At 49.8% G+C, this 15,864-nt stretch overlaps 1 protein-coding gene across 5 annotated transcripts in view; it reads left to right on the top strand.

Annotated features, from left to right (window-relative positions):
- LOC118006551 (serine/threonine-protein kinase NIM1) overlaps nt 1-6,784 on the top strand; it is a 60,692-nt gene extending 53,908 nt beyond the window's left edge. For 4 of the 5 annotated variants that reach the window (XM_034999257.1, XM_034999260.1, XM_034999259.1 and 1 more), the window contains 2 exons: nt 3,555-3,823; nt 5,923-6,784. In XM_034999257.1, the coding sequence (XP_034855148.1) occupies nt 3,555-3,823; nt 5,923-6,672 (1,019 nt within the window). In that variant the 3' untranslated portion in view covers nt 6,673-6,784. Of the gene's footprint in view, nt 1-1,702; nt 1,884-3,554; nt 3,824-5,922 lie in introns of all 5 variants that reach the window. The other variant, XM_034999261.1, reaches the window with a different exon arrangement.
- The last annotated feature ends 9,080 nt before the right edge of the window (nt 6,785-15,864 follow it).

Consider the following 15,864-nt stretch of genomic DNA (forward strand, 5'->3'; position numbering starts at 1 on the left):
TAAGCTTGCCACCCTATCCCCACTCTGGCCTCTCGAGATATCTGAGTTTGCAAGTCCTAGTTTAAGGAATGTGTTGCCCACTACACGGGACCTGTGTCAGACTCTTAACTCGACTGGGAGAAAGGGGAGGGCTACTCTCAAATGTGTCTACTCTCTCCCTCCCCTGGCAGCACACGAGAGTCCTGTCTGTGCGATTGCCATAATCACCTCCTAAACCACCAGCCTGCTCTCAGGCCCATTCGTCTATCCATTCCCCACGGTGCAGCCAGAGTACTTACTCTGACACGGAAGTCAGATGATCATGCCCTGCCTTGAAACTGTGGACCGTCTGCCACTGTCCTACAGATAAAGGCTGCCTTCCTCGAAACCGCCTCCAAGGCCCTGGATTTTCCGACCCTGCCGACCGCACAAGGCTGGTTTGGGCCCACCCCCTCATTCTCTGTGTCCAGCATAGTGGGCTCCCCTCCCGTCCTCAAACACATAGGTCGTCCCTCGCCCAGGCCTGTGGCTCCCACGGCCACGTGCTGGGCCTCCCTCCTCACCTCGTGGCCGCAGCTCAAGTGTCCCTTCCCAGAAAGGCCTTGCCGTTCTCCTGCCTGTCCTCCTTCCTCCCCTGGGCTGCACTTGTAATAGGGGCGTTTCTCAAAGTCTCTGTCCCTCACTGGACTGTAGGGACAGTGTCTTCTTCATTGCCTGGTGCACAGTAGGTGCTCACCTGTGCTCACTGAACACTTGTGGAAAGAGTGGATGTGGAGACCTCGCTCTTCGTGGAAGAGCAGTTTCTGCCACTTAGCAACCATTCCGAATACCAGGGCTTTTTATTTTATTTATTTATTTATTTTTAAAGATTTTATTTATTTATTTGAGAGAGAACACATGAGAGGGGATAGGGTCAGAGGACGAAGCAGACTCCCTGCCGAGCAGGGAGCCCGATGCGGGACTCGATCCAGGGACTCCAGGATCATGACCTGAGCCGAAGGCAGTCGCTTAACCAACTGAGCCACCCAGGCGCCCCACCAGGGCTTTTTAAAATGTGTTCTATGATTATCCATTTATGTGGATATCCAAGCATGGCAATAGTCTGATTTAACACAAAGTGGAGGGAGCAGGTGGGGAGGAGCGTGAGGCCCCGGGGTGCCCAGGGCGCAGAGTTTAAAGAAGTCCCCCGCCTCCCAGCTCCTCTCCTGTCCTACTCTGGTCCTACCCTGGGACGGCAGCCTTGCCAAGAACCACTCAAACATAGAATAAAAATAAGACTAGGATTGCGCTCCAGGGAGGCTTGTGACATCAGCCTGACCGCACCATGACCTGGTTGTTGGGTGCTCGCAATGTGGGAGACAGTGTGTGGCCGCCAGCCAAGCAGCAGAGGGGACGCGCGTCCTCACAGAAGTCGGGGTCAGGATCGAGGGAGGCCAGCAGCGGGCTCTTCTGCAGGCCATCTGCCAGATTCAAGGATGGAGCTCTTTATTCCCGCCCTTAAAAGAGCAGCTCACCTAACAGGCTACCCAAACCAAGTTTCTGTTTCTAAGCAGGTGAAGTGAATCTTAATCCTAAACACTGAACGGTTGAAAAGCCACGAGCCGGGCGGCGGCATGCCTCCAGGCTTGGGGGCGGGGGGTGTCCGTCCCTGGGACTCTGCCTGCAGAGGTTATGTAAGCCCCAAGGGTTCTGCTCGCTTATGGCTCGTCTCCTTCTTCCCCAGTATTGCCTCCACCAGAGCAAGCGTGGTCACATCAGACGCCAGTGGACCCTGCCCCTTTCCATTCCAGAAGCGCTAATGGACCTACGTTTAATACCAACAGTGCTCCGATTTCAAACCAGCCGCATCTGTTTTCACACCCACAACCACTGTGCCAAAGTTCTTCAAAACAGTTGTTTTGCAAGTGGGTCAAAGGGGGCCTTGCAATCCTGTTTTCCCCTTTACTTGCCCGGAAACTTCTTTCCTCACCTCATAGAAAGTCTGGTCCAATTCGAACCAAAAAATGAATTGTTTACTTTGGAATAGATTCATCATTTTCAAACATTAACCACTTTTATTACACAATTTATGTTAATTGTATAAATTAATCGTAGGAAAATTAGAGAATACAGGTAAGTAAAAAAAATTTTTTAAAAACCACCCATGATCCCCTTATTGTTTTTTAAAGATTTAATTTATTATTTATTAGAGAGAGAGAGAGAGAAAGTGAGAGCGAGCACAAGCAGGGTGAAAGGCAGAGGGAGAAGCAGGCTCCCCGCCGAGCAGGGAGACCAATGCAGGACTCGATCCCAGGACCCTGGGATCATGACCTGAGCCGAAGGCAGATGCTCAACCAACTGAGCCACCCAAGCGCCCCATGATCCCCTTATTAATAAAATAACTATTATCTAAACATTTTGGTGCATAAGTTGCCAGATTTTTTTGTATGCAGATGTATATTTATATAAATGTAAATGTATGCAAATGGATACTTGTATTTTTTCTCACTTGTTCTCTATTGAACATCTCTTCATTTCAACAGATAAAGATCCACATCGTTATGTGGATGGCTGCATGGTGTACTGTTACAGAGATAGATGAACCAGACTTCATTTTAACCCTCTGTCTTGCTGGATGCTGTTCCCAATATCACAGAAGTCTTCTTCCACGTCCTGTCTTTACACGTGTCAGATGATTTCTTTAAGATTACTTGCCAGAGGTGAAATGGCTGGGTCAAAACGTGCAGCCATTCTTAGGGCTCTCAATACATAATAGCAAACTACAGTCCAGAACGATCGGACTGGCGACCCCTCCCTCCAGCTGCGTGTCCCGCTGTGGGTCCGTCTGCTCGTGCCCTCCCCGGGACTCCGCACACGCTGAGCGCCGCTGTGGCCTGCACCGTGACATTATGTGCCTGGCATGGACAAAGTCAGATAAAATATAGCCACACAGGAAGGGGTAGGAGGGGGAGACAGACAAGGAATCAACATTTATAGGCCAGTGTGCTCAGATCATCGGACAGAGAATACACAGAATCTGAATGTTCCGAGGCTAGTCCGCAAGGCTCATCAGGAGTTACCTGCATAAAGAACAGGGAAGCAGTGGTGAGCCAGGCAGAGGAAATGATCCAGATAGGGGAAAGGCCCCAGGCAGGGATGTTCAGTCCCTTTTTAGGAGGGACAAACAGTTGTGTAACAGTTGGAATGGAGCTGTGTGCGCGATGGTGGAAACTGTGAACAGGGGTGATGCCTGAGGAGGCAGAGGGCGTGGGTTGGGTCTGACCTGGGCTAAGAAAAGAAGCTTTAACTTTATCCAGAAAAGTGGATAAAGATCAAACTGAAACTTCCTTGGAAGGCAGGAGTTGGCATCAAAATCTGTGCGTGGAAGACTCACGCTGATCCAAGGGATGAGCCCTGATCTCAACTCAAGAATTGCTGTCATCACCGCTGACAAGCTCTGTGAGCTTGGGAACAGCCATTTACCTTCTGTGTCTAGTGAAATCAAGGGGCCAATCTAGGTCCCCTCCAGTTCTAAATCTCTCTATGCACCCAGGAACACTGGCACTGCCCCTGACTTTTTTTTTTTCCCCTCCCAGAAAAGGTGGCCATTAAGATCCTGGACAAGACCAAGTTAGACCAGAAAACCCAACGGCTACTATCCCGTGAAATTTCCAGCATGGAAAAACTGCACCATCCCAACATCATCCGTCTGTACGAAGTTGTGGAGACCCTATCCAAGCTCCACTTGGTGATGGAGTATGCAGGAGGTGGGGAGCTCTTTGGAAAAATTAGCACAGAAGGGAAGCTCTCGGAGCCGGAAAGCAAGCTCATCTTCTCCCAGATTGTGTCTGCCGTGAAGCACATGGTGAGTGGGGGTGAGGAGTGGAGTCTTGCTCCCACACTCCGCACAGTGGGAGCATGGGCTTTGGTTCACCTGCATCCAAGCATCCTGGAAGGCTTTAGTCCTGTGAGGGCTGACAGGAGTCCCTTCTGTGAGAGTGCAAAGCTTGGATGAGATCACACTCTCAGCCTCTGAAGCAACGCCCAGGTATCTCCAGTTACACGGCAGCCTCCTGGTTCTGAGGCCGTTGGCAGGAGTCACTCCGAGTAGTGGGATGACCCTCACCAGGCCCTGGCCACAGCCATTCCTCCACACCCACCCTCCATTACCAGAGAGCTGGCTCCTCGCTGCTGCTTGGTCCTGTCTACCTGCCTGTGTGTGTAGGATGCTCTCTCCCCTCTTACCGTGTCTCACATTCCAAATCCTATCCACCCTTCATGTCCCTGCTCAGCTGTCTTTGTCTGGTATTTTCTTCAATCTCACGTCAGCTCACACAGACCCTTCTTGCCTTTGGTGAATCCCTCCAGCTCTGGCCGCCTCCGTGCTCAGCAGATTAACACTCGGTGATGTCACTCTTACTTTAGTTCTCCGATTGTTTCTTTAGGTAAGTCTGGACTCCTAAAGCACACGCCCTAGTTTCTCCAAGGGCTGGTTCTCCTGTGCCCCCTCCGCCATTGGCCCATATCGTTACGCACACAGAGGAGCTTGGCACGCGGGCCTGACCACCGCCTCTGTGGCTCCATTAGTCCAGAAGTCTGGGCTGTCCTCTACCCAGCTGGCAGAGAAGACACACTTGTCTGGGGTCTGTGTGAGCTGAGAGGCTGTTTCTAGTTCGTTCCTCTGACTGAGTGCTGTGGGGTGAGGCTGGGATCAATGACTTTCTGGACAAACTACTAGAGGGAAGTTAGTGACCCGGGGACCCAAGATATGCATCAGGAGAGAAAAGGGGAGGAAAAAAACTGAGCAAGAGAGAAGAGCCCGACTGTAATGGCAGTGGGTGTTTCAGACCTGGGGTGCCACGGGTTGGCATTCAAGTGGTCCTATGCTGCCGTGAACTTTCCCAGGGCCAGGGAGCAGGCAGGACCCACATCGAGCAATAGAACAGATGGGAAGGGTCTTCCACATCCTCCGTAGAAAAGAAATTGGGCGGGAGAGCAGAAGAGAATCAGGCTGAGTCCTCTGCAGCTCTGTGCCCTGACATTTCTCCCAGCTACCTGGTCTCTGAGGAGAGGAAGAGAGAATCATGGCTGTAGATCCAGGGTCCACGGAGTGTGTTGACTCCGTGCCAGGCCCTTGCTGAGCATGGCAGATACAGCACCACCCGCCCTCCTCACAGCGATCTTGTGAGGTGGCTGTCGGTATGTCATCTTACAAAGAAAGAAAACACATCACACAGCTGCTATTGTTGAACCTAGAATTAACCAAACCATCATGCTCCAAAGCCTGGATTCTTACCCCAGAAAGCCCAGCAAAGTAACATTAAACCATCTCCCAAGAGCCCTTGGGACTAAGGAAGTCAGGGGTCCCAAGGTTGTCTGTCTGGATCCAGAACGTGAGAGTGGGGGTGGGGCATGCGCTTGCCACCCTCAGTGGGACCTGCTGCTAGAACCTTGCCGAATATAGCCTCTTTCTTTCTACTGAACTCTATAAAGATAAAGGAGACCCCAACCCCCACAAAAGAGCATGGTTGAAAAATTGGGGGAGGGTTCTAAACCTTTGGTGTTAGCCCTAGTCAAGATACTGCTCAGCCAGAAAAGAACATTTATGGCCTCAAATATGAAAGATGATTTTCACTGTGTTTCAGAATACGCAGTTTCGAAAGATCCAGACCTCATTTCTGGCACTAATTCCTGAGTCACATGTGTGGGACAGACTCCAACCTTTGCCCCACCGAAGAACAGAATCTTTGGTCTGTTTGGGGGCCGTGTGGGTGTTATGTTTGCTCAGGGTTAGGACAGGGCAGCTCTGGAGGTTTGCAGATCTGAGTTAAGGTGACATCCATTGAACTCCTGTTATTACCCCATCATCACCTCACTGTTTCAAGCAACTGATGCATTTATTTTTTTTTTATGTTGGTATTATACCTTGGAAATGATGACTTTTCCCTATGTTTTCTACCACAGCATGAGAACCAAATTATTCATAGAGACCTGAAGGCAGAAAACGTATTTTATACCAATAATACTTGTGTGAAGGTGGGTGATTTTGGATTCAGCACAGTAAGTAAAAAAGGGGAAATGCTCAACACTTTCTGCGGGTCGCCTCCGTACGCTGCGCCCGAGCTTTTCCGAGACGAGCATTATGTCGGCATTTATGTGGACATCTGGGCCCTGGGGGTGCTCCTGTACTTCATGGTGACGGGCACCATGCCCTTTCGGGCAGAGACCGTGGCCAAGCTGAAGAAGAGCATCCTGGAGGGCGCATACAGCGTGCCTCCACATGTGTCCGAGCCCTGCCTCCGTCTCATCCGCGGCGTCCTCCAGCCCGTACCCACCGACAGGCACGGGATCGACTCCATCATGAACAATGAGTGGATGCAAGGGGTGCCCTACCCCACCCCTCTGGAGCCTTTCCAACTGGATCCCAAACATTTGTCCGAAACCAGCACCCTTAAAGAAGAAGAAAACGAGGTCAAAAGCACTTTGGAGTATTTGGGTATTACAGAAGAGCACATCCGGAACAGCCACGGGAGAGGAGCCCGGAGCTCCATCACGGGAGTCTATCGGATCATTTTACACAGAGTCCAAAGGAAAAAGGCTTTGGAAAGTGTCCCGATACTGATACTACCAGACCCTAAAGAAAGGGACCTAAAGAAAGGGTCCCGTGTCTATAGAGGCATCAGACACACATCTAAATTTTGTTCAATTTTATAAATTGCGTTAAACTGCTGGACATTAACCAAGAGCATTGTTGCTGCTTTTAAATTTTTTCATGGACAACTTGGGTGGGGACATTTTTGTAATTTTTAAATAAATTTAAACTTAAGATATGCATTTCCCCCCCCCCCAAAAAAGTCTAGATTTGCTCTCTTGTTCTCAAGCTCTAGCATTCATTCATTTATTTAATCAAGAAATACTTATCCAGTGCCTCCCATGGGCCGGCACTGTTCAAGGTACTGAGGAAAGAGCAAAGAATGAGCTGGGCCGGGCCCTTGCTCTCCCGTGCAGTATATTCTAGGGCTGGACAAAGGCATTGACGAAAAAAAAAAATGCTGTAAGAAAAACACGAGATAGTGACAGATGCTATCCAGAGAATGCAAACTGGGTCATCTGATATCAGAGGCTCACTCCCTGGGATGGGACCATTGTGAAAGGCCACACTGAGTAGAGGACAGTCTGAGATCTGAGTAGGAAGCAGGGGTGACCCGCGGAAAGCCGGCCAAGAGCATTCTGGGCAGCTAGGGGTTCTGGACTGGGTTCCCCCCAAACAGAGCCTAGTAGCTTTTGGGGAAACAAGCCTGGAGAGGAGGGAGGGGCTGGGAGGGAAACAGGAAAAGTCCACACAAATCAGCCAGTGCTCCAGGTGGTTGGTGCTCAGTCCTGCAGGATGCTCTGATGGGCCTCAGGAAGCACATCTCGGGTGTCTGACGCCCAGGGTGCAAAAGGGGAAAGCACTGTCGCACCAGCTCTTGTTCACCGCTGGTCAGGAGCAGTCCCAGGTGGTCACCTGCCCTGCAGTTCCAGATTGTGTTTAAGTACTACCCCACCCCAAGGCACCACTGGAGCCCTGTTTTGGAAGAACATCTGCAGATGAGGCTGTGCGAGTGTCAGATGGGCTCCCGGAGCTTCCCACACCTTAGTGTCAGGAAAGCCCAAGGGACGGAAGAGTCCAGAGCATTGGCCCGAGACAAGATGCGGTCAAGTAGGACCTGCATGACGCTGTCCAAACTCGAGTGGAAACGGTCACGGCCTCCGGGGCTGGAGGGGAAAGTGAGGCTGAAAGGACCTGAATGGTGCCTAGCAGCTGACACAGCCCAGCCCAGGCCCCGCTCCGAGCAGTCCTCTGTTGCGTCCAAACCACTGCAGGCAGCTCCTTCAAGGCGCTGGGGCCTGGAAGGACTCCACGCAGTGGGGTGAGTCGGACAGCTTACAGGGGTGGCTCTCAGTTCCAGCGCATCAGAATCTCCTAGAGGGCTGGTGGAAACAGACCGTGAGGACCCACCTCCAGAGTTCTGATTCTGGAGCGGGGCCCAAGAATGTGCATTTCTAACAAGTTCCTAGGATGCTGCTTCTAGGGACAGACCGGGCTTCGAAGACTACGGAGCCACAGTCCGCGTGCTGTAGCCGGTCCTGAGGCTGCAGACTCGTCCCTCCCTCCTTCCTTCACTCATTCTAAATTTGCCTTACCTGTGGCCAGCATTTTAGCTGGTCTAATTGGGTAGTATCATGCACACCTTTATCATCAAAGACTTGAGTCTGCAAGGGTGCCTGGCTGGCTCAGTTGGTGGAGCATGGGACTCTTGATCTCGGGGTTGTGAATTCAAGCCCCATGTTTGGTGTAAAGATGACTTTTTAAAAAATCCTTAAAAAACAAAAGATTTGAGCCTTTAGTTGCCTTGCCCTTGTCAGGCCGTGTTTGCTACAATCTCTGTTCACTGGTATCCTGAGGCCCCAAAGTTAGCTCCAGGGAATCTCTTGGGTCCCGGACATACTCCTCTTTATCTCCTTATGATCATCAGGGTCAATAATCTCCACCAGTATAATAGCTCCTTTCTTTGCCTGATTGTCAACTCACACAGAGACCTCAACGTGACCATGCGATAGCCATGGATTCCAGTTCACTGGACCCTTACTGGGTCCCCTGGGGAAAGCATCCCCCGGCCCCCGGAAACCATAACCTCCGATCTAACTGACCCTGGGATGTAGGAAAGAGAAGTACCAATTCGACTGTGATGGCGAGAGAAGGCTATCCCACTTCTACCCGTTGGTGCCCAGGCCTGGGTAGCTTTGTTTAAGATTTTATTTTATTTTTTAAGATTTTATTTATTTATTTGAGAGAGAGAATGAGAGAGAGCATGAGAGGGGGGAGGGTCAGAGGGAGAAGCAGGCTCCCTGCCGAGCAGGGAGCCCGATGCGGTCCAGGATCATGACCTGAGCCGAAGGCAGTCGCCTAACCAACTGAGCCACCCAGGCACCCCTAAGATTTTATTTTTAAGTAATCTCTACACCCAGCGTGGGACTCGAACTTACAACCCTGAGATCAAGCGTTGCGTGCTCCACCGACTGAGCCAGCCAGGTGCCCCCCAGGCCTGTGTATTTTAGCAACAGTGCACACCAGCCATCAGGCACGGAGACTGTCGGGCTGCGGGCCACTGCCCTACAGCGCCGGAGCCTTAGCAGGCTCACCCCTGTCCCGTGAATGCCGGCTGCTACTTGTGCTGAGGTATACAGGAGGGTGAGTAGGTCCCACGGTCAAGTGTCCGTGGCCTTTACCAAAAGAGTCTTTGAGGCAACGTTACGAGAGACCGTGAAAACGGAGCAGATGTTCTCTGGGTCAGAGCCTGATTGTATTAGAGGATACTCTGCAGTCAGGACAGGCAAACCCCTTCCTCAGTAGACGTCAGTTCCAGTAAGGTGAGTCGCTGCGGCGCCCATCTGAATGGATGACTCCATGGGTCTGATAACGCCCAGCTCCTGAGGAGACAGCAACGTGGGCTCTGTCTCTTAGTGTCCCATCACCAGGGGCTCCGGCTCTACCAGGCCCAGGAGCCCCCCAGGAGCGGGAGCAGGTCTCTGCCGTGGAAAGCGCGGCCTCGCTCCAGGCCCCCAGAGCGCTGTGCTGTAACCTCCTACGAAGCTGGCCTGAGACCCCACGGTGTTCTTCACTGCCCTGCCCTGTATACAGCCTGGGTGGCAACGCAGATTGCAGCAAAGCCCAAACCGGGCTCTGCGTGTGTGTGTGTGTGTGTGTGTGTGTGTGTGTGTGCGCATGCGCGCGGGATCCACTTGAAACTGACAGCCATGACCCAGGGGTTGGAGGACTATACTAAGTACAATGCATGCACTTCCCAAACCCAGACAGGCCACCAACCCTGTGCCTCTGTCTCAGCGCTAAGGGGTAGAAGAGGCAACAAATGGTCCTTTACTGTGGAAGGAATATGGAGCCGTGCCCCCAGCTCGCTGCTCCTCTGACTTCTTCCTCAGTGTGGCAGGCCCCTGATTCTTCCTGCAGTTTATCACCCCCACTCTGGCACAAACACGTCCTACTAGGGTTCTGAGTTCTTGCCACTTTCTGAGGCTAAATCCACCCAGCACGTTGTCACAGCCCAGTGGACTAGCATGACTTTCGGCAGACGGCAAGATAATTAAGGTCCTTCGGACTCTCCTGTGACACAGAGCGGGAGCTTTACAATTGCTTAGAGTGAGGACGGTAGCTGCCCATCCCTGGGGGATATGAAGTGCTTGGACCCTCCTCTCTGAGGGAAATTGAGAAGAATGCATTTTCCAAAGTAACAGCTGCAGATGGATACCAGAGGCTTCCAGCAAGGATACCTCAGCCGGCGTGGCAGCTACAACCTACTACCCGCGGTCGTCCTCTGCTCTCCGTTGCTCTCTTTAGAAGCCTGATGGAGAAGTTAAAGGAGGTTATGATGGAGCCTGTCACCTCTGTGTCCTTAAACATTTTTGATGATCATACTGATTTTGAATGGTAATGCTGATGGCTGCATTTCCTCATGTGATTGCTCATGATTTACTAACATGACCTGGGAGAGGGTAGGGTTCCAGAGGTTTCCATGTGGTTCTTCCTCCCATAATGCCTCTTCCTCCACAGGTCAGTGGTCTAAATATATTTATCCCAAATATATGCTTGGAGATTGGCGAAAGAACCCCAAGGTGGGACCCACTGTGAGACAGACTTTGGTATGAACTCCACCCATCACCTGGTTTCCAAAGACCCGCATCCCCACATAAGGCCATAATAGTGTTTAGGATTCCCTGTATCCGTTTCAGTGGAGACTTTTTATCCAAAAGTCCTTAAAAATTCTGGGTATGTATATGGCATATACTCGTGCCCCAGGGCTCTTGCTCAAGAAGACCTGGCCTTCCCTATCCCTGTGCCCTGGGTCTGTAAATTAACTGAAATCTGGGCCCATGATTTTCCCGTCGTGACAGGCTATATCAGTCTCTGCTCACCAGCTTGCCTCTTTTCATTCTTTTTTTTTGGGGGGTTATACGAGTCAAGCAACACTCTAGCTAGCTGTCACTCAGAACTCTGTGACCTATTAGCCCTTGTCACAAAGCCCGGCAGATCAAGGTACCTTGATTGCCACTGCAGCCTGACTGTCCATTCTATTATGTCCATCTTGCCTCTGACGCTGAAGTAGGAATACACAGCCTCTGCCGTTCTAGAATCTCATCACCCCTGCTGAGAGCGGCATGCCCGGTTCCATTTCCTACTGTCAAGGCCTGCTGGCAACGGGCAGCCACCACTGACCTTTTCACAGGTGCTGGGACACCCCTCCCCAGAACATTCTTTATTGCCTCAGTGAAGGCAGTGTCCTCCTGGACGATGTTGGTAGGTGCTTCTTCAGTCGACGTTTTCCTTAACACTGCTATCTCCGACTCACTCACTGTGTGCCTTCCTCAGGTCCAAAGCTCTGTAGCCAACCCAGCTGCACATGGGGACCAGCTGCGGGTGTCCTTCAGTCCAAGCCATGGCTAAATGCTCCTGTGATGATGAACTCTCCCGAGCCAGCCTAATAGTTTTCCCTCCACCTCCACCCCTGGCCCAACACCCTCCAGATCCACTTGAACACATTTTGCCCTGGTTCCCGAGAGTACATATTACCCCGATTCTGCAACTCCTTCCGCAATCAAGCTATTTCCTCCCACACAGCGGTGTATTTCTCTGCGCAGGCTGTGTTGAAACCATGTTGAGACCTGACCTGATTCTGGGTTTACCACTGGAGGAGGATCTCAAGGAGGTCATTCACCATCTTGCAGGCATCCACCTCACCAGAGGTCTCAGCAGGTCCTCAGGTGAGGAAGGACAGCCACTCCAGCCAGCCCCATGTTAGGGGAACCCTGTTTTCAACATGTTTGGGTGCATCTACACGGTGTTATTAACCTAAGTTACTAACTTAGGCCCCAGTGTCCCAATCTCTTCCTAACAAGGCTCTGACTTTGATAAAGAATTGTCAAGACAGCATTTTATCCCATCTGCAGCTCAGCCAACCTTACCATTAGACCCCAGGCCTCTTTGAGGTACTTTTGCCTCTGCTGCGGGAGATCAGGCTCTCCTTAATCCCTGCCGCAGAGGCTCCCGAGCTTCCACAGTGGGCCTCAGGTTGGGAGTTGGCTGACTTATGCCTGCATTTTTTTCCCCCAGGCTTCCCAAGCTGTTAATAAAAACTAGCCAAATGCACAGTCTTTCTCATGGGCCTCCTACTGTTCAAGTGCCGTAGGTACCGAAAGATCCGATCGGTACTCATCCACCCGCACCAAGACATGAGCCTGGGGGGTAATCGTGCTGCTCCCACACATCAGGGCCGGTCAGTATCTGCTTACCAACAGCCCCTCAGTATTCTGTTATTGTTAACAGATTACTACAAATGTCGCTGCTTAAACACAGATTACTATCTGACAGTTCTGAGGTAGAAAGAAGTCCGTCACAGGTCTCGCCAGGCTAACATCAAGGTGGCATCAGGGCTGAGTTCCTTTCTGGAGGCTATAGAGCAGAATCCATTTCCTTGCTTTGTCCTGCTTCTAGAAGCTTCACATTCCTCAGCTCGTGGTCCCCCCTCCCATCTGCAAAGCCAGCGATGTTGCATCTCTCTGGCCGTCTGTCTATACTCACATCTCCCTCTGATCACAGCCCAGAAAAGTCTCAGCGTTTAAGGACCTACATGATTAGGGTGGGCCTATCCAGACAATCTAGCATAATTTCCCCATCTCAAGATCCTTAACCTTAATCACATTTGCTTTTGCCAAACAAGGTAACATATTCACAAGTTCCAGAGATAGTCATCTTCGGGGGTGGGGGTGGGAGGAGTCCTATGGCTACTACATTCTGCCTACCACAAATGGCAGTGGGGGTGACTGCCACGATGGGTGAGTAAATCAGCTCCAACCTCCTATCCCGAGGGTCTGCATTATAGAGCTGGTCTGGGTACTGACTGTCTTAGCCTGGATTCTCAAAAAAAAAAAAAAAAAAAGCCTGAGACAAAAGCTTACATGTAACTCTCTTATTTGGGAAATGATCCCAGGATGCAGAAGACGCACAGGAGTAAAAACAGAAAAGAGGAAAGCCAACGTAAGGATACACTGCCAAACTGGCCATGGGCAACTGGTAGCTGATTCTACAGGATCTTCAGAGGAAACTTCTGGAATGCTGCTCAGAACTGTCTACCCAAGGGATGAAAGGAGGAAACATATATCCACCAGCCAAATGTCCACCACGGGTCAAGGGTTGCTCCATGGGAACTTCTCTGTACTTCCAAGCTATGAAATTGTACCAAGTGAGTTCTGTGAGAATCCCACATTACAGTGAGGCTAAAGTGAAAGGTACGTAGCAGGAATCCAAAGGAAGGTGCTAGGTCTTCTCTGAGATCCTGGTCAAAGACTGAATGGGAACAGTTACCACACCTGTGGCTGGAGTTGAAGGCAGGGCAGAGAGCATCTGATTCAGGGCCCGAGGGTTTGGCTATATAGACCAAAGGCTCTAAGACTGGAAAAATAAACTTGGCACATCTGAGGAATGGAGGAGACAGGGTAGATGAAAACATTGTGAGCCTCGGTGAGTGTGGTACTGACTTGAAGTAGGCAGAGAACAGATCCCCTAGGAGTTTGCAAGCCTGAATAAGAAATTCGATACATTGGATGAAATGTGCATACTGCAGAGTAAGGCAGTCCAGTCAGCCTTCAAGGAGGAAGCAACTCTTGAGATGAGGCCCCAAAGATCTACAAAGTTTTGCTAAGATGGGCTGGAGGTGCTAGTGTAACAGGATCTGAAAGACGTGGAGGCACAGGGACGCTTTTGCAAAATTCGTCTAACAAAACTTTTTTTTTTTAAAGATTTTATTTATTTGACAGAGAGAGAGAGTGAGAGCAGGAACACAAGCAGAGGGAGTGGGAGAGGGAGAAGCAGACTTCCCGCCGAGCAGGGAGCCCGATGCGGGGCTCGATCCCAGGACCCCGGGATCATGACCTGAGCCGAAAGCAGACGCTTAATGACTGAGTCACCCAGGTGCCCCATCTAACAAAACTTCTATTCCTTTTTAACTATAGATGCCTGCACAATGATGAAATAGGACAAAGATGAATTCCTTTTTACTTCTAAACATTTAAAATGAAAATGTATTTTTTATTATTATAAGCTGGAGCCCTGCTGATCTATAAACTTCCTGATTGGTATTCATAATCTTCAGCACCAAATTACTACCTTTATAATAATTTTTTGTGGCAGTGGGGAGGAATCACAGGTCAATTATTTACTTTGACCACCAATTAGGGAAAAAATGAGGAACCCAAGGTTTAATTAAAAGTAGTTGCTAGATTTCTTCCCATTCAGTTGATGATGTACTGTATGTTGGCTAATTGAACGTAATAAAAAAGGTAGTTGCTAGAAATTTTAAAGTGTTCATTTTTATGTCCAGATTACCTAGCTCTAAATTATTTAAAGATCCTGTTACGTTCCCTGCTCTACTGACCTCTTCAGTGTTTTTTTCAGGACATTTCAAATAGCAGTCATGAGGTGTTTCAACTAGGAGGCCTGGGTGGCTCAGTCGTTAAGTGTCTGCCTTCGGCTCAGGTCATGATCCCCAGGTCCTGGGATGGAGCCCCGCATCGGGCTCCCTGCTCGGCGGGAAGTCTGCTTCTCCCTCTCCCGCTCCCCCTGCTTGTGTTCCTGCTCTCGCTATCTCTCTGTCAAATAAATTTTTTAAAAATCTAAAAAAAAAAAAAAAGGAAGTGTTTCAACTGAGTCACAGGAAGATCAAAAGTAGCTGTTTGCATCTGTTTGAGTTTTATCTCCTGTTAATCTTAAACTTACTCATTAATGCTCATAAAAACAAAAACCCAAAAGGTTAAAAACAAAAGTTAAGTGCCCAATAGAGAAAGCACAAAATTCCAACAAGCAGAGGGAAGGATAGAACTCCTAAAGCACATTAATTAGGATGGAAGAAGTTGCAAAAGTGACCTTAGAGAAAGAACACTAGCCCATTTTCTAAATGACCCAGAGGGATAGACTGGCCCAGAAAATAAAAGAAATTATCACTAAGTGTTGAGTCTACACATGACATGATGATATGAGCTGAACAGGGCTAGAAAATAGTCTGGGTTAATTCCTAATTCATACAATCCTGAGAGTGGATAGGCTCTTAGAGGTGACCTAGTCCAGTGTTACTGCCACTGCAAAAACTCTCTATAAAACCCCTGCAAGCACCAGCAACGTGTGGCTCTTAGGGGCGCCTGCATGGTTCAGCTGGGTGAGTGTCCAACTCTTGATCTTGGCTCAGGTCATGATCTCAGGGTCATGGGATCAAGCCCCCACGTCAGGCTCCATGCTCAGTGGGGATTCTGCTTGAGAGTCTCCCTCTCCCTCTGCCTCTCCCCTGCTCATGCTCTCTCTCTAAATAAATCTTAAAACAAAACATGTGGCTCTTAGGTCAGAGGCTCTTGCTGACAGTAGGCCATTCTATATGGGCTTTTAATCTTTACTTGGCAACCCTAAATCTTAGGTGGTTTTTAGGAAAACATAGTAATTATCTTCATAAACACTTACAGCAAAGTTTACACATGTTTCCTACCCAATTTGGGAGTTAATGTCTTTGTTTGAAGTGTAAGAATAATAAGTTATCCGTACAAATTCTTCTATACTAGATGAATAGCTCCTTGAAGCCAAGACCATATATCTTTTAACTCTTTAATTCAGAGTATCTTGCTTATATCAGGTTTTCAAATGTCTGTTAAATGATAAATAGAGGCATCTGGGTGGCTCAGTCGGTTAAGCATCTGCCTTTAGCTCAGGTCATGATCCCAGGGTCCTGGGATCGAGCCCCACATCAGGCTCCCTGCTCAGCAGGGAGTCTGGTTCTCCCTCTCCCTCTGCCTGCTGCTCCCCCTGCT

The sequence above is a fragment of the Mirounga leonina genome, unplaced genomic scaffold, assembly GCF_011800145.1.
Source record: "Mirounga leonina isolate KUSES-001 unplaced genomic scaffold, KU_Mleo_1.0 Mir_97, whole genome shotgun sequence".
NCBI classification, from domain to species: domain Eukaryota; kingdom Metazoa; phylum Chordata; class Mammalia; order Carnivora; family Phocidae; genus Mirounga; species Mirounga leonina.